The 19,571-nt window shown below is 39.0% G+C and overlaps 1 protein-coding gene across 4 annotated transcripts in view; it reads right to left on the bottom strand.

Annotated features, from left to right (window-relative positions):
* The window catches only part of rabgap1l (RAB GTPase activating protein 1-like), a 98,271-nt gene extending 81,131 nt beyond the window's left edge, over positions 1-17,140 (bottom strand). For 2 of the 4 annotated variants that reach the window (XM_034530451.1, XM_034530453.1), the window contains exons 1-10: positions 17,026-17,140; positions 13,114-13,338; positions 12,454-12,607; positions 10,456-10,657; positions 9,617-9,791; positions 8,714-8,871; positions 7,834-7,944; positions 6,114-6,180; positions 5,425-5,527; positions 3,656-3,822 (exon numbers count right to left, since the gene is read on the bottom strand). In XM_034530451.1, the coding sequence (XP_034386342.1) occupies positions 3,656-3,822; positions 5,425-5,527; positions 6,114-6,180; positions 7,834-7,944; positions 8,714-8,871; positions 9,617-9,791; positions 10,456-10,657; positions 12,454-12,607; positions 13,114-13,251 (1,275 nt within the window). In that variant the 5' untranslated portion in view covers positions 13,252-13,338; positions 17,026-17,140. Of the gene's footprint in view, positions 1-3,655; positions 3,823-5,424; positions 5,528-6,113; positions 6,181-7,833; positions 7,945-8,713; positions 8,872-9,616; positions 9,792-10,455; positions 10,658-12,453; positions 12,608-13,113; positions 13,339-17,025 lie in introns of those variants that run through there. The other 2 variants (XM_034530454.1, XM_034530455.1) reach the window with 1 other exon arrangement.
* Positions 17,141-19,571: the final 2,431 nt, after the last annotated feature.

The raw sequence follows: 19,571 nt of genomic DNA, 5'->3' as shown, positions 1-19,571 counted from the left end.
ATCTTAGATATACATTATATCAAATATTACTAGTTAAAAAATAGATGCCTGTTTTCTGCAAAGTAATTCTCTTTCATTATACTGTATATGTACATACTGCATGTGAGCTGCCAACAAGGTACAGCAAATTGACTCAAACAACAAGGGTGTATCAGTGCCTGGAGACAATCAGATGCCACAGGGGCTTGAGAGGTGCAGTGATGAGCTTTAAACACTTTTACATATGCAGATGACTAATCCCTTCAAGCTAGGAGGAGGAGGATCATCCAGTGTGAAAATGTTCACTTGAAGCGTTGAGGACATGGCAGCCAAAGAAGCAACTGAGTGGTGAGTTAGCACAGAGCTCCTCGACCCAGCATACCATCGATTCTCATTTATCCAGGAAAGACAGTCGGAAAGAACACCTGCGGGTGTGCTTGTGTCGGTACGAGATTGGCAGTGAGGGTCAATCTCAACAAGGGAATCATCATGACCACCCTGAGACCTTACATTGACTGTCTAAATCAATCAAGCAGGTGGTCAGGCCAGAGCTCACTGTCTCATCAGATGAAACCAACAAAAGAAAAAGAGCCATGTATGGGGAAGTAGGGGGAAAGCAAAACAACCAGCAGCAAAGAGACGGCTGTGCTTGAACTGGGATGTGCTTGCAGGCCAGCCCCTAAATTAAACCAACCTAGTGGAAGTCACAAAGGTGAACAAGGAAAGCCAGATACAACTACGGACAGACACTGGTAGCCAACAAGCTTCAACAAGCTGACCGCGCACTACCTACCTAGTGCAAAGGGATGAAAGGTAAGAAAATAGATACAAAAAAGATATATAATTCATTAGTTTTATGTAAAATGATGATTAATGAAATATGAGAAAAAGATTGTTGACTTAGGAGACCATCTTTGTTTCAAGATGTTTTTATGAAGGTCTTTTTCATTCATGAAAAGCATTCTGTGTGCAACTTTGAGTTGGAACCATAACCTCAAATAAATACCTCTTGGAGGTGGTAGAGAAGGAATAACACCCTAATGAATACTTAACTTGTATTCTGCAGGAAGAGAGATCTAAGTCTACTACTCCGTTTCTGCTGGGCGGGTACCATCACGAAGGTTTTAGCAAAAGGTCAACTGAACTTTAAAATTGTTTAATACAGCTCTTAACTACTTAAATCTATAATAATAGACTGAAGATATGCACATGAGTAGAAAGACACCAGCAGACTTGACCTTGGGTGTCATAAGCTACTGATGTTTATTTCTGGTCTATTCAATTACTGTAGTGCTGTTGCCTCTCCTCCACCTGGTGGAATGGATCAATGAGCGGCATTGATCTGCCCACTCGCATGGCGTCTAATGACTAACTCAAGTCAGTGATGAGAGCACAAATTGGGAGAGAATATCAAAAGCCTGGCCTATTTTAGGAGAACATCTGAGGAGGCTTTGGTAACACGTTGGCTCGGGGTGAACCGTTAACCCGAGAGTGAATTATTAACACTGATCAAATTGTGACGGATAATTGGACCAGAGAGAGCCCACCGTCGAAACACATTATCATCTACTGTGGATTTCTAATAAGATAAAAAGTGGTCATCCAAATCGCTCTGCTAAAAGTTATTCTATAGGTCAAATTGAATTGATTACCTGTGCAATAGTAATCAATTCAATTCAACTCATGGAATAACATGATCACAAAATAATAGGACAGTTAATGTAAGTCTTTGTAACATTACCAAGCAAATTTCCCTTGCAAAGCAATTGTTCAGCTGTTGTCATATTAAACAAGGACAACACTCTTCCATGCCATCAACCTGTAAATGCTGGCTCAACATTTTAGTTGATCCTATTAAAAGCATACGAACTGGTAACTCGTATTTTGTTTGATCTTTTTGCTTATTTTCCATCATCTGACACATGTGTGTAGCTCCTGCCGATATCGTAGGTTCACATAGCCACTGATCTTTTAGAAACTCCCAAATCTTTGTAATTGCTTTTCAGACATGTACTCAACATGTGTAGACTTAGTCTCTGCCCTGTCCGGTCTGGACTTGACTCGTTCTTGAAATTAACTTGACCCATGTGATGAAGCCTACAGCCTTCTTCCCTGTAAAGCAGACAACTAATACATTTTCCAGTTAAGCAGACACAGAAAACATTCTGAGAAGTTGACACAGATAATGACTCCCTGATACTTACTGACTATTCTTGGTAAAATAAGGACGGAATATATATACATAATAATATAATAGGACTACATATTTTGTGTGTGTATCACCTTCGATTACCATCTTCCACAAAAACCTCCACACAATATTATCTTTTAATTAGCTCTTAACCACAGCACCAGTCCAACACTCTTCCATTCACTGAGGAGATAACTAGAGAGGCAATCAGACCGTCGCTGTTAATTACCCACATGCCAATAATGAGACAGAGCCTCTTATTAGCTCCCTACAATCCAAAGCTTCCCCACACTCCACTGCTTTGCCAGCTCCCCACAGCCTACTAAAGGAGATCTGCTTTTTAACAAGAAAGAGGTGGCTTACAGCTTAACTGTATTTTTTAAGCACCTGCAGCAACGGCACAAGCTTGGTGTCCTTGTGTTGGTGGGAGGTGAGTAAATGTGATTTCTTCACTGTCTCTCAGCACTTTTTAATCAGACAAGTTGTAAAGAAACTTAAAAAGGGCAAACAGTTCAGGGTGTGTGATATTAGCCATTAAACATTAACAAGAGCATCTAGGATATTGTGTATTTGGTGCCATCAACAAAACTCATCAGATCAGGGGATTGTGGTGACTATTATTCGGCTGCCAGACATCGGCTCACAAGATAAACGTGATAACCGGGTTGGAGTTTAGCACAGAGTTTATGGAATAACATGTTGCGCATCAATGCACCAGCTTGACAATGAGAGGCAGGCAGACTGTGGAAGACAAACAGATGGAAAGAGAGGAATGGAAATCTGATGATGGGACATTTGCATCTTTGTACAGCATTTGACTGGTCACTGACACACCACCATGCCTCCAAATGCCCGCGCTGACCTCATCCTCCACTCCACACCTCCTCAAAGCAGCACATCCACTTGCGCCACATTTCCCTGGTCCTCGTGGAGAGCTTAGGCCGAGTTGTGATGAAAAGCTGTGGCTGTAAAGCCCTCCGAGACATATATGATGTTGGAATACGTCAATAACCTTGAATTGACTTAAATAACCTTGTGAAAGCAATATGGCTGACATCTTTCTGTGCCAGAGGTCTCTACTCAGACTCCCTACGATCATTTATTTAAGTTATTAAAATGAGTTCATGTTTGACTACTCTTATTGCAATAAGAATAGAATGATAATAGGTTGGATTGGCGCTGCTTTATACATTGACAAAGAATATCAAAAAGGGGTTATTTCCACAAATTTCACTCCGGTAAATTAATGTCGTAAATCATTACCACAATCAGAATATGCGTCAGTTTTTATATCAATATACATATTGTCATATTGTGAGATCTTATCACATACATGGGCATATTGCCCATATTGCCCTACAACCAACCAATCAGAAACTGTCGAAAAACCAACCTTGTATTAGCAAACCAGTAAGATCCTAAGTACATGTCAAATATGAAAAAGAGTGCAGGTTCTGGGACAGTTGTCTTAGTTAGTAGAGATACCTGTCTGAGTTTGAGATAGAAGGTCTCACTGAAGGTCTTGCGGCTGAAGTACCAGAAGCGTTCGTTTGATGGATATACCCGGACCAGAGACTCCAGCAGAAAGCGAACTGGCTCCACCACCTCAGTGACTACCAGGTCCACCGCCACTGTCATGTAGACCTGCTTATCTGGAACAAACCAGAGAGAAAGAGCAAAGCAAGGTTACTGTGGAGGTATTATGAGAAACTCTTTTGTTTCTTTTTCCTTGATTTCAGTCAGTGAAGCACATTTACCTACCGTCATGTTAAAGTATTTTTTTAATATTCTATATAATACTCAGATACAGAATAACAAACTTTACAATTAATTTAGGAATATATAAATTCAACTGTAAGGAGATTTCACTTTTCATCAGACTGGCCTATACTGGGAGGCAGGAAATCTACACCATGCATCCTGTGAGGATGCCACACCCCCTGGTGGACAACGACATAACATTAATGTCATCAACTTCACAACTGAAGCCTATAAATGTGTTTGTTACTGTAGGTGAAAATGTTTGTATAGATGTTTTGGTTTACACAGGAACTGATCACTTCATGATTATATTATTTATTTATTTATATATATATATATTATTATTATTTATTTTTTTAAAGACTATCTACCTGAGGAGAGACAGAAATTAAATAACAGCGTCTTAATATAGCCAGCTCCACATCACACTGAAATGCATGATAATGTATGAAAAACAAGTAACTTAAAATACAACCTTAAAATAAATACTTAAAATAAAAGTGTGTATCATGAAAAGGACTATCATCAACTTCTGAGCATCTCTAGATCATCTGTGCCAGTCAGGTGGTGGGCAGATTTACAAAAGAAAGCTGTGTTTTTGTCTCTCAACTCGTATAAATACTTCCCTTTTAAATGAAACTTGTTCAATTCTTCAAGTACATAATGATTAATCTGAGCGGGTTGTATTTATGAACATACATTTTAATTATGTTAAAAACTTAAATCAAACACAAAATGTGTTTAAGTATATTTTGTGGACATAATTTGTGAATATTTCATTTTGTGAACTTGTTCAATTCAGCTTCTAGATGTCACTATTCAGAATATACCAAAGTATTTAATAAACTGAGTATATTATCATTATATAATATATTCTCTGTGTCTGTAATAGAATAATCCTGCAGGCCTAGGATATCAAGTTGTGTTATTATGAGCCTCATCATGCAAAACAAAGAGACAATAAAAGGAGGAAAATGGATTATGCTCAAAGACCTGCATAGCTATAAGCCAGACAGAAATGCGAAGTCCATTTCTCACTTGAGTGAGTGTCCACCGCTCTGTTAGCTCTGCTGCCTGAAACAATTCCCGCTTCATTGTACAAAAACGTCCTAGACTTTGACAAGTAATGGTCACACGGCCAGGTACAAGGCTGTATGTTAGAACGAATGACGGCAATTATCACATCTAGGCTCCAATGCAAGCGCCGCAGAATTCTCAGACGTGACCTTGAGTTTTGTGCAATGCCACATCATAGGGGAGACAATAATGTAAGGTAAATGCAGAAAAACTTGTAATTAATCAACAAGCAAAAAAAGCAAAAGCATTATTAAATAGGGGAACTGTACATCCGCATTGAAATATTTTATCAACATGCCGTTATATGCATGTTTGTGAGTTATTTTGAAGGCAAACGGTTGCTTCACAGCTAATCTGGATATAAATTAAATTGAAATCTCTGTGACATAATTTAGGGGGGAAATAACGTTTCTCACCTTTGGGTGCGTCTTCATTCAGCTGCTGGAAGGCCGCCATGTTGGGGTTCCATTTTCCAGTGATCACATAGGCCTTCCCATCAGAGCTCTTTCCCATCGACTCCTGTGTAGGTATTAATGCATGGATTATGTACTGGGTTTTTGTAAAAGCACCAAATATCAGTTTAACAAATATAAACTGTAACAAAGAAAAATGCAGGTTAAAGGAATACTTCACACTTAAAACTACCATTTGATCACCATGAATTCTTGAAGGAAACTTTGAAGCATGAGACGGTCGTGACAAGTATTTCTAATTTGGGTGAAGATGCATGTGTTTGGGAAATACTTAGCATACAACTGTGTAAACGAGACTTGGATTATACTGCAAGAGTTCTGTGAGAGTTTGTAATCAGATGGTTTCATGTAGTTTTCTGCTGGTTAACCCCATGCATTTCAATTTATCAAGGATTTACTCAATTTTCTCCGTGGAGGCATGTGTGAAAAACAAAGTTTTCTTCAAGAATTCAAGGTAACACACACTGAGTAATTTATATAGAAATGGTCATTTTAAGGATGAAGGATTCCTTTAACTGCAGGGGGTGATATATTATTAACCTGCAAATCCATTACTCTGGATATACTAATGTAGGTGTACATAAAAAAAATGTAAAAGGCTGGTTTTGTTAGCTGAGGGGCATTCTGCTCACCATGTCTAGTAGATGCATGCCGCTGTTGCAGACTTTCTGTCCTGGGCTCAGCAGCATCCCAAAACACCTAGAGGGAAGACACAGGAGGTACAATCACAAATCAATATTCACTAATTCCACTGCAGAGTTACAGTCAACATCAGAGTGAATCAAAGTAGTTATTGGGAGGGAAAGGAAACCGGAATATGTAAAACAACTCAAGTGACCAGACTACCCTCATTAATATTGTAATAATGTATTATATTCTTTCAGGTATTAAGCTGAAACGATGAAGGCCTTCAAGCACATGGGTCAATTATACCAACATTCCTCATAAATATATTATCTTGGCCAAAATTAAAATGATAAAACTAGCAGGGTGATAAAAGACCCAGCTCTAACAGAAAAACAGAAAAGGGCAGCATAGAAACACAGGAAGTTAAAAAACATGAGTAATTTTCAAAAAAACATATCAAAGGTTTTGCACGATCCTGAAGCAGCGTGTTTGCACTGTTTCCAGGTCATAATAGCAATCCAACACAATCACTAGTTATAGTGAAGTCCCTTCAGCTTTGGGTCAGAGGTGCCATCAAGTGGTCAGCATGGGAATCTTGCAGTTTCAAAAAGGCATTGGACAAGAATATATTTACAGCTAACCCATGAATCAGGAGGGCTCATACTGAGTTTTAAAGATATGGGTCAAGGGTCTTGCAAAGTGATATTTCAAATGTCTAAGAGTGGATAAAAACACTTCTTTACAGCATCCATAAACCATATTGCAATACCACACTGTATCACTTTTTTCCCTTTTTAATTAGCCATTATGACCAGTTTACAACAATGAAAATGAATAAAATAAAGTGTTGTCAAAGGATCACTTCTGAACACAATAGGGGTTTCCATAGAGGCTAAAAATAAAGGAGAGGGCAGGTGTCTGTCTCCCTCTGATAGCGATAAGAGGTGAGGGAATGAAGAAGAAAGGAGGGGAGTTATGAGGATGACCTAGTTATTTGGTGTTGCCGTGCTGCTCGAGCATGTAAACACATACAAATTAGAGATTGCAGGAAATTATTTAACTACACTAGTATTCCTCTGTTGGGGCATTATTTTTATTATGCTCTATTTGGGTGGTTGGACTCATTTTACTTTTTTTTTTGTGGTTCTTATTGCTTTCCCTCTACAATATTTGACCACTGAGTATGTGCTGTCCTTGTGAAAACAAGCCAACGTGGTTCTTTAATCTGGATAGTCATTGTTTAATTTACCAGAAATAAGTTTATAACAAGACTATAGATTTGGTATGCTGTGTGGATCCCCAGCATGTTGAGAGCAGCATTTGTTAGCTCTACATCATTAACTCCTTTTATTAAGTTTATTTGTCCTGCTGAGCCAGCTGCCTTACAATCTGCCTTACACTCTTTTCATCTATATTGGTGGTGTAACCAACAATAAAGATGAAAAGGCAAGTATCTTTCTGAATTATAGTAAGTTAAGCCAACCATCTAAAAAAAGAAAAAAAAAAAAAAGAAAAGCGTTAGTGGAAGTAAAGCTAGATATGTTGACATTTGACATCTGGCAATTCCTAACTTTTGTAAAGCCAAGTGCAACATTACCTGGGAAAACCTATACAGTAAATATGTTTCCTGAAAAATGTGTGAGGAATAAACACCTCAACAAAGAGCCCCCAATGGAAGGTTACTAGGACATTGTAATGCATCATTTCTTTCACAGTAATCCTCACCTCTCGATGCCCAGCTCCTTGTTGCACATTTGCTGAACTGAAACCACGACCTTCTTCTGAACGCCCTGTCGCAGCTTGAAGTAGAATTTATCTCTGTCCTTAGGCACTGGACTGTAGAGGGGAAGAACGGGGCGGAGTTATCACGCATAACCTTAGGGACATAGATGTAATGCAATTTAGATTTTGTGTATTATCGTGTTGTGGTGTTCTATAATGTGATTTAAACTATATTTTGAAATATTTTATGTTGTGTTTTCTCTGTCTTAATGCCAGTTTTGTTTTGCTAGATCTTCATAACCATAATATGACAAGCCGAGTTAGAGCTAAAATAGGACATATCTTTCCTCAAGTCCTCTAAGTGTATTGAACTTTATGGGTATCTATTGTGCTTTCCAAACAACTATTGGGCCAAAATAAAAGTCCATCACTAAAATACTCAATATATGATGGCATTTGAAAATAGAAATATTGTCTTACTGTGCCGATAAGCTTTACACTCTTCACGGATGAACATTACCGGTTAGATAAAATTGTATAGCGGCAGCATATTAAAGCTTTTCAAATATCACCATATCTGTGATATCAATAGCCCTGAGCTGATAAGAAACACACAATATGTGTTTGGTGTAATCTACTTGTTTCACAGTGCTTTCCTGAAAAAATTGCAAAATGGCACCAGATGATCAAACGATAATACAGCAGCATCAATCTTCTTTCATAAAAATGCATTTAATTCTCATTCAGTTGTCACATTTAATGTGATATGAATATTGTGATATGAATATACCTTTTGTGAATGTACAGAAGCATTATACTCAGAGACAACCACATCATTTAAGTGCAGTGTGTATCTGCATGTCTGTGTGTGTGGACAAAGTACCTGTAGTTGCCCTTGCCATCATCCTCTTTTATTTCCAACGTGACAGTGAAGGTGTAGAGGTCACCATCAGGCAGACTGGACAGCGCCGTGTCCCTGATGTCTGCCGGCCGGGAAGAACGTCGAAATGCTGTGGAGAAACTGTACAGGATACGACTGACCTGGATGGAAAAGGAAAAGACAAACAGAAACATTATAGGCAGAAAGACAAGGAAGTAGGAAAGATGAGGAAGGAAAAAAAAAAAAAAATCTAAATGGAATAGATTTTCCTTTAAGAAAAAGCTGAAAAGATAAAGTACAACTTTGTGAAAGGAAATGAGTACATGTAAGCAATATATGCAAATAGAAATGAGCTAAACATGATAAATAAAGAGTAAAATAGAACTGGACATTATTGAGAAAACACAATTGAGGACAACAGTGCCCTCAGCTGGTTTACCAGTCTCAGTAGTTATTGTACTCGAGTAAATCTCTACCATTTTTACGTCAGCATACAAAGCACACACTGAAATTACTGTTCTTTAAGTTACGACAGAAGTGGGTATTACTGTATGTGTATTAGAGTCCAGCATTATGGAGGTGTACTGTATCCATTACTGTCAGTGGGTAGATCACCTTATACACTCCACTCTTCTGGTAAATGAGGATGACTTTAAATTACAACGGCAATGTGGATAAGCTACAAAATACTTTTTTTCTGTTTCCTGTTCAAAACTGTATTATTTTTTTCTAATTGCATAACTGCACAACAAAAAGTCTCACATTTTATGTCACTGAACACGGTTCTGGTTCACACGGCCATGTGAAAGCCAACTTGTGTCTAATGTTGTAGGATTGTGCTCCACAGCGGTATGAAAACCATGTTAAACTACAGTTTATCATGAGGAGTACATGCATGTAACTCACAGCCTCTTTGATGTGGCAGGAGAAGATGTGAATCTGGAAGTCCTCAGAGCTCCGGTAACTCTCAGTGAAGGAGAAACAGTCACTTTCCACTGAACCCTCCTTTCCACGAGCACAGAACAACACCTTGTAGATAGGAAAGGAGGCGATCTCTGTACCAGAGGCCTGGTCCGCAATCCTGGAGTCATTTTATTTTACAGGTGAAAAGGGCGTTTTGATACAGACTTAGAGTCGGTGTAACAGCAAGTTCAAGATACCACATTTCAATTTATAAACAAATCCCCCCCCCACCCCTATAATTAATATTAATTTCACAAGGTTTTATATATTGTTTACATTAGTGATTCTTAAAATGGGGTCCAGTGACCCCCAAGTTTGAATCAGATACTTCATAGTACTTAAAAAAGGTTCTGTATGGTAATAGTCTACTTCAATAAACAGCATTACACTTTTAATTCAACGAAGCTTCCGGTCAGTCAAAAGGTATATGCGTCACTCTTGTCTAGCAGAGCATAAATGTCAATATTTTCAGAGTGGTCAAAAAAAAGCCACGTCTCATTCCTCATCTAGTGTATCTGAACATTTCATACCGTTCATGACAGAAAGGTCATGAAAGTTTCTCTCAACTCATGTAATATCCACTTCATCTGTAACTTTACTTCTTCTGCTAGCTAGAAGGCAACTATTTATGATAATCTGCCCTTGGTCAACCTCGGACATAGTTGGTATTTCACCCACTGATTACATGGCACACAGTATATTCCAATGTCCTTTTATCACAGGCCATTTTTAATCAATCACAGTCTCAATATACAGAGCGTCTGTCCGAGTGTGTGGCTGACCTGACGGAGCCGTCTGGTCCACAGGGGACGTGCAGGGTGATGGGGATGGGGATGGCGCTTTCAGCCCGTAGGGTGACCATAGCCCTCTGTGCCTCTGCCTCGTTGCGAGGGGCTTTGACCCAGGTGCAGCCAAGGTAGGACAGCTTGTTGAACTGGACACTGTCCTCCTCCAGCAGGGGGCTGGATGGTGCTGGACATGTTTCTGTGGACAGAAAACAGGGAGGTTGTGATATTATTATTTTTCCTGAAAAGTGTTAACACATTCTGGGGGTGTTCTGTCCGTATCCTCAGATAAACTGATGAATTTTTCTCTGCCGCCTGGGAACATTTTCACCAAGATAATATAACAATTGTATTATCACTGTATAGCATGAATCTGGCATGCCAACAAGGCATCATGAGAACATGTGTTCACATCCTGTGGCCTTACATCTCTACAGCAGACTAGTGTATTTAAGAGAAGAGGGAAACTGACAAGAGAAAACCTGCAAAAAGACAACAGAGAAGAGGTAACGATAAGCAGAGGGTGAAAGAACTACACGGGAAGTGTGGGGGTCTTCACTGAAATTACCTTTGACCTGGTACTTTCTCACTTTGCAAACAGGAAGCAGAACAATGAGAGCAGCAACTGAACTTCCACTGCCGACTGGCTATTATTTAACAGGATCGCACTAACCACTTCCGCTTAGTTCACTCAGAAGTAGTAAAACAAACACTAGAACCACTGTGAAGAAGTTAGTAACTGCAAGTAAATACGTAAAGAAGGGGTTGAACTAAGTGTAAACACAGGAAGAGTTGGTAACAACTGACGTACATAAGGCACATATACAATAAAAAAATGTGGTATCCTGTTTTTAGACTATATACAGCTTGTTTAAAAGATAATGGCAGGGCTATGAAAAGGTTTTGACACACCTTGATTTGTTGTGCTACAAACTTCAGTGTTGACAACATTGCTAAATGCACTGTAGGTCTGGAGAGAGACAGGCAGGTGCTTCCTTCCTCTGTGACACACGGCATCACTTGCAGTTTTATTTCACCTAAAAGTAAGGAGCTTCACCAGATAACTGAATGAAGTGTTTGAAGATCTGAAGCTACCGGCTCAAAATGAAAAAGTGAGTTTACGTCACTCTCCAAAAAAAGCCGTTGATGTTACAAGGTACTTGATTCTTTTGCGTTTAAAGCAACTCCAAAGCATTCCAGAGGGATTGTACCTTGTAGCCCTGGTAGTACTAACGTCTTGCACCTGCCCCCGAGCAGTATATTGTTGACCCGTTAGTATGTCGTTTTTTGCACTAATGTTTGTTAAGCGGTCAGCAGCCAAACCTGTCGTTGTTGATTTAAAGAACAGTCAAGCCAATGTCAGAGAATTCGGATACCAGCCTCGCTAATCTGATATCGCGATATCATACGCATACGAAATACTATATTTTTGGAGGTCAGTGCCATGCAGACTACTACATTTTTCATCCTAGTTTGCTTTGTACATTGTAACTTCGACTCCGTTGAATTTCAATGAAAAGAGACAAATACCTCCCAATAACTTGAAGTGATTACAACATGCAGAAAACATTTTTGTTTGCAACATTTTACGTTTAAGTTTTGACTGAACTGATCCATCAAATATTCTATTTGTTGTTATTCATTTTCCCAAATATTTAATGATTCACTAAAATATGACAATATGCATTCTGTGACAGTGACAGTGTTATGTTGTGATTGAACTAATTGACAATTGAAAATTCAAGAAATGTTAAGCCAGTGTGTGTGTGTGTGTGTGTGTGTGTGTGTGTGTGTGTGTGTGTACGGTGCCAAGCAGAAAGACTCACAATTCAATCAGCTGCCTTTTGACAGTAATATCTTGCTTAAAAAAGAAGACCATTCATACACTAGGAACAATGTACTTGATATTTCAGTTTTGATGACTGTTTGGGTGAATAAAAGAACAGCTGACTGGCAGATTGTAAGGACAATTAGACACAATGACTATAAATGGACCTATAAGTGCAGGTCGGGGCTCCAAGACTCGGTCTTCTGCGTCCTTGTGCTTCTCCATCTTTTCCACATTGCTCTTCTCCACCTTCACCTCATCGTCATCATCCAACACATCCTCCATAGCTTTCTCCAGCTGCTCACTCCCATTCCAAGACATCTGAGGGAGAGAGGAAAAGAGAAAATTGGGGGTGAGGGAGAAGGAAAAACTAGGACAGATAAAACAGGGTGAGAATAAAGACACAGAAAGATAGATGAAGACAGAGTGGAGCTTTCTGGCCTGAGTCAGCGCTTTGGCAAAAGGATACATACCGTATATCATTATTTTTATTCCTACTCCAATGCCTAAATGTTCTTGACAAATAAAAGTGAATTGCAAACGTGTACTTGCATTTTTATGCTAATATTTTATTATTTGTTATCAGTGGCATAAAATAGTCTTTGACTAATAATAATAATAATAATAATAATAATAATAATCTAATTTATTTTGGTTAATTCTGAAACACAATATCGTCCAACAAAATTATTTCACGTGACAGGCCTATCCAGGTGGAGGGTGATGTGGGGGAAAGAAGTGGCTTCATGTGTGTTCTTTGGGGCAATGAAAATTACATATTGTACCGTCAAGTGTAAAATGTCTGTCTGTCAATGTCTGGTTCTGACCTTGAGTCTTGGTTTGCCCTCAGAGCCTTGCGGTGACCCTGCGGCACTAGACTGTATCAGAACAAACTCCTCACTGGTGACGGTGGCGACGGACTCGGTAGAGCTGCTGACTTTTCCAAGTGAGGAGCGGTCATCCATGGCTGGCTGGTTTACTCAGGGTCGGCTGGGGAGACCAAGGTTAAAGCTCTCCCCTTCCCTGTCCTGTCTTGTCTTGTCTGCCCAGCTCTGTGGGAAGACAAACATAATGCATTAGACTATACGTGAGGTTTTTTCTGTTTTTTTCAGTGAACAATCGAAGCATCATACTGAAAGAATTACCAGATTATCTTAGTGATTGAGAGTACTACACAACACAAGGTGGTGGCACATCTGTCTAGGATCTATTAACATTGGCTAATAAAAGAAGTTGTATTACAACACAGTCAATATAATGTGTGCAGTGTTGTTTCTGTAAAAACAAAACCACACCCATTGAGGACAGCAAGGAATTGCCAGGCACTGGCCAAACAACTGCCGCAGTTTGTAAGCCATATTTTTAGGTAATGAGTCCGGGACAAAGATATTCTAAGCCCCTGTCATCTTGGAGTTAATGATACCAGACCAGCAGTGAGCACAATTTGTAAGTGTACCACAAATCTGCTGTACCGCAATTTAAATAGTTGTCAGTGTGATTAGTGCCTGTGACAGTGTCTGACAAGCCCAAGCTGGCAGACAAATGTCTGTATGATCCTATGTTCCACATTACAAATATTTGATAGTAATTCACATTTACAAATGTACTAAAACCAGGGATCCGTTGATCAAAACATTCATTATTGCAGTAATCAGTTACGGTAATAATGAGTCATTTTGGCCAAAATGTAACCGTTTCAGCTTCTAAGTTGTGAGGATGTGCTGCTTTTTTGGCAAATGACACAACTTTACACCCCCACACAGCACACAAGGAAAGTAAAAGGTTCATGTGCTCAAATCACACTTAATTAGTTACACAGCAGCATTTTCTTCACTTTAGGATGAAGCTGCAAAGATAAGGAACATTATGATATATATAGCAAAAGTATGTAGAATCTATTGGATCACATGTCTTTTCTTCTAAAATCCTACTGGATCTGACACATGCCACACTCAACTGGCTATTAATCACAATTACTTAATGTTGACTGTGTAAGTACGGATTATCCCATAATTATATCTCCCATTATCTCCCTCCATCTCACTCTGTGTCTCTCCCTCTGACACATTGGTAGGAAAGGTACACATACAAAGTAAAGCAAATAATCAAACTGCAATAAATGCTTTGGAATTGTTATGTCATAACAAGAAAATTAGGTAGGTGACTGAAACTGATTTAATCAAGGTGTTACTGCCAACTGGAAATTGTAAACCTGGTTATGAAACACATACAACTATATTTTTCCAGATTACTCAGTTTCTAATCTTCCTTTCACTCTTATTGCTGCCCTTGAGGAGCTGAACAGTCACTTCCTCTCTTGGCTGTAACTTAAACTGTAAAGTCAGTAGCTAGTCTGCACCCAGTCACCTAGTTGGCTGCATTGTTACCCAACCACTGGCTGTAAGGCAACTGTGAGTGGCCCGTGGCATAGACAGGCTGAACCACACCCACTGGGCTAGTGGGCTAACCGGACACATTACATCTGTGTGTGTGTGTGTGTGTGTGTGTGTGTGTGTGTGTGTGTGTGTGTGTGTGTCAAATGGACACACATGATTACCTAAACACAAAATCACATTGTATTTGATTATATTTGTATACATGACCCTATGTAAAATATATATTGGTGAAAAAGCAACACTTAGAGGGTAGGGGCAAACTTTTCCTTGACAACCATCTTTTTAGTTGGTGACTTTGGCGTTGGTTGTAGATAATCATGGCTTCATGTCTGAATTGTGCCTCAATCGAACTCCATCTATAATGATTGCAACGTGGTAAAAACATTTCTATGGATAGCCTAAAAGATAACAGCATTGTTGGGAGGATTCAACCAACTTTTTAAGACAGTATAACTATAATATCTTTACATTTGTGCAATCTTTGGTCTCATCCGTTTTCAGATTTTGTCCCTGTCGCCCACGGTTTCTGTAATTACTAGCACTCTGCTACAATACGAGTCTGGGTGAGTAACTCCATTCTGTGTGGGGTGTGTGTAGGGTTGGGAGTTTATTTCCTTGTACATATGAATGTTTCCGAGAACTTTTTCGCTCCAAAAGCATCCATCGCATAGCTTGTTACAAGTAACCTCAGTCAGTCAGTGAACAAGGTTGGGACAGGTTACTCTCCACAAAGCCCCAGAGAGAGAAACTGTGCATTGTCCTTTGTAACTGGGACTGAAACCTGCTTTGAGGCTTGTTGGTCAACATAATATGGTCTGCTTTTAGTGAATCACTTCCCATTGAGGTTCACCATTTCTCACTGAAGTCTGATGTTATGACAACCTGTATTACTGCAGACATGATTATAAATAGACTACGCAATTCAGTACATCTAATGAGTCAATGATGAATGCAAGCGCAATAGTTCCTGCTATACTGGTTAGTTCCCTGGCTGGCTGTTGAATACTACTTGTGAATAAACTAGCCCCATCAAGACAAACAACAAAAGGCTACTTTGGCTTTGTGTGAATGCTAAAGCCTGGCCCATATTCGACTAGTACCTGTTTATTCCAGTTTGTTTAAACATCCACAATCTACTGCTAGTCAAGAGACTGCTTAACTTATCGTAGCTCTACACCATGTACCAATGTTGCATATAAAAGAAAAGAAAGAGCTTGAGCAATTCAACACCATGTCCAACTCTCACTTACTTCATAACTGGACTTGCAAAAGAGCTAAAAGTGGAAGTCAACCTAACAGCGAGACCCTAATGTACAAAGTAAGACAATATTTTAGTAAACCGTATTAACAATGAGGAACTTTATTATAACAATATAATATTGTTGACCTCAATTAAGTGTCCTTGTTTGTTTTGTTCTGCTGTGACAGCAGCCGTAGTGAGTTTACTGAGGAACTGACACACTTTCTACTACATACATGTAAGCCCTCCAGGCGACTAAAACTCAATTGAGTGGAATATGTCAATATTCTGAAATAAACACCATTTCTGTGTGTATTGGTTTATTTCCCAAAAAAAGAGTCACTTGATGACTAATAACACATTTACATGTTTATGATTTGTTTTATTTAGATGAGGAGACAGTTGTCAGTGTTTCTAGATAATGAATGTGTGGTCCAAGCTCAATGAAATACTGTCTTACTCTGTGTTGGGGAACATTTGTCTCACCCATGACCGCAGTAAACTGTTATTGCTGCTCTCATTGGTTTCTGCAGGCCTGGACGGAGCACACCAGTCTCTCACAGCATCCTGCGCAGGCACAATATGACAGCTCTTTCTCTTTCAACACGGACATTTAGGAAGGGTAAATGACAAGGTGCTTGTAAAACTGACAGACTCATCTCACAGCGGGTTGTTAATATAAACAACACACACAGACATAGGTTAAGACACTCAAGGCAGAATTAGCTAGTGGCAAGCTAACTTGTCCGTACAGTCACCACAGCAATTTCATACCAACATGATGACAGAAATAATATTTGACACTAGCAGCTCTGTACACAAGGAGCGAGCTACCAGAACGGGTGAAAGCAGGCTAAAGAGGAAGTGCCTATGTGAGCCAGGCTAGACCTGCGACCTGAAGCTAAGTTTGGCTAACGCTAACCAGCTCGAAGTCCAAAACAGTTGGACCACTATGTGGAGGAGCGAGCTCACTCAGCAACACCCCGCCCGACTCCGGAGGAAGATGACGAGAAAGTAGAAAGAAAACAACGCTTCTATCCTCGCTGCACGTAAATGTGACACTGAAACCAACGCGTACGTTGAGAAAAGAGCTGTCAACTTACTTGTTGAGAGCGTAGAAGAGTTGGTCAGTTGCTAGCTGTCAGAGGAGTTACAGCGAAGATCGTATATGTTTAAGAAGATGAATCACTTGGGAGTTTAGTGACACGCCTTCCGGTTTGGAATGTTAGTGTAATTGCACGCATGCGCTGTATGTGCTGTGTTTGGCTCACACACCTCTTAAATTCACTGGACAATGATTTCTATGTCGGAATCAGGATTTGTCCCCTTCAGATCTGCCATGTACACAAACGTGCATTTTTTTGTTGAGTTCTCCCTTTCTCTCACTCTCCTATACGATATAGCATACTTTAAAATATCTCCCATACATATCTGTTGGATAATCAAATTGGCAAATATGAAAAGAATGAATGCATAAATGAATGCTTTGTTCTGAAAATCTATTTCAGCATCTGAAAGTGGTCGTTTGCCTAATTATTAGAGGAAGGTCAAAGTGTATTTTTTTCCAATTGGAGTGGTCTGTTTCACCTTTAACAATTTAACAATTTAATGAAACAAAAACAATGTGGAAAGATCTGTTTTATTATATTAATAATAATTGAATAGGCATACTGTGTGTGTATTTGTATGTAGTTGTGTCAATCATAACACAATTAGGCATTTCAAGCAGTTACAAATCTTTAATTCAAAAGTTAACACTGTCAAATATTACTGTTTCTGTATTTGTCATGTACAATATCTGTTTTAACCACATTTCTAAAAATCTTTTTTTCTCTGTTTTCAAAGGTAACGCATGTAAGTAATAAAATATATAGTTAATACAATGCCTAAATAAATGAATGATGAATATGTATCCTTATTTGTGGACAACAACATGGAGAAACACTGCTTTTATTTCACATAATCCTGAACAGAGATTCTAAACATGTCTGACCATATTTGACCAGTTTTTCAAAAATCAAACCTTTCTATCTTAAGTGATGAACTTTCATTTTGCAAGTCCTCTGTACATTTATTTGCCTCTTTAAATTAATCCATAGAAGAAGAAAAAACACAATTCTGGTGTAAAATGGTCTAAAGGAGTTTCAATATATAAAGTGTAATGGCACTGCAGTTGGCATCTATTTAACCTTAAAAAAAATTGAGTAATATGTGAGGTAGCTGCTGATCAATGAATTTTAATTATGTTGTATGCATTGTTGTTTAATGCTTGAATGATAATACTAGGCCTGTCAGAAACTCTTGCAAAATCTCCCAACGTTATCACACCATGCAAGTCGTCAAGGTCTCTTGCTTTTCTCATTCAGCCTCACTGATTCTTGCAGTACACATACATATAAATACAAATATCACAATAAATATTAGTCTATGACACGCAATGCTGGGTAAGTGTTATGTAGAAAATGTACACTGTGAAATGGTTTTAATCACATAAATGTGTTTTCTAACTTCCTCACAATATGAAACCAAAAACATGACAAAGAAATAACTTCATTATTTGCATTTCAAAGATTCAATGTGAGAGTAGTACAGGTGTATAGGAGGAGTGTGTAGACAAGATAGCAGAAACGAGTCACACTCCATCGATCAAAATACATCATGTGGAAATCCCAGGGTGCATCTCTTTTTCATCTAGACACAATGGGATCAAGAGGGGGGTGTTCATTGCTTTCTGGTTCATAATTACATATCAAACTTTTTGCATCACTGTCAAAAGAGAAATTCATTTGTTTCAAGATAGCTACTCGGGGCTCAGGCGTCCTTGCTTGTTCACAGGCTTACACCTTAGGGGAGAAAGTGGGGGTTCAGTTTGGATCTGGCAACCCAAGAGAACGACTGTATCCATGATCCAGTTGTATATACTTGTATGTCTAGCTACATGTGCATCATCGTCATATCTCTTTATAGGTGTGTACCGTGCTTCCAATATTCCTCCAATAAAGAGAAAAACAGCTGAAAGGAGATGGATGGAGATGAAGAGCTGCAGTAGTTTTCCAGACAGCTTGCATAGAGGAAGCTCCAGTCGTCCGCCCTCCTCCACCTTCCCTGGAACTCAAGCATGCTTCTAGAGATGCAGAAAACTGCAGAGAGCATGTTGACTTTTCCTTCATGTAACTTTTTCAAACTAATTCCAGTCTGCAGTCTGCTTATCAAGACAAAGTTGCTTCATATATGCTACATACTTCATTATACTCAGTTTTTGTATTTTCATGAGGAAGATGTGTAGCAGGGGAAAATCATAAATGGTATAAGATAGCCCTCAGTCATCAAATACACAGTAACAGTCAACAGACAGTTTACAAGTTTATAACCATACTCTTCATGTGGGAGCACAAAGAGACATTTTCTTACAGAAAACCTACAGTTTTATCTACCGTAAATTACATAATTACTATCTTAGTCAACATCAAAACCTAAAATGTAAGGTTATAAGGTGAGGAGCTAGATTTGAAAGTGATTGCTGCGTTTCACAGACTTTAGTCTTCACCAGTTGTCTTGGACAATCCCCCCAAACCCTAAATAAATGTGATAAAATGTGATAACCTCTTGCTAGTGGTGGTGCTGGTGTGTGTGTGTGTGTGTGTGTGTG

Source organism: Cyclopterus lumpus, chromosome 4, assembly GCF_009769545.1.
Source record: "Cyclopterus lumpus isolate fCycLum1 chromosome 4, fCycLum1.pri, whole genome shotgun sequence".
Lineage (NCBI taxonomy): Eukaryota > Metazoa > Chordata > Actinopteri > Perciformes > Cyclopteridae > Cyclopterus > Cyclopterus lumpus.
The sequence above is the reverse complement of the archived record's forward strand: the minus strand, read 5'-3'. Positions and strand labels throughout refer to the sequence as shown.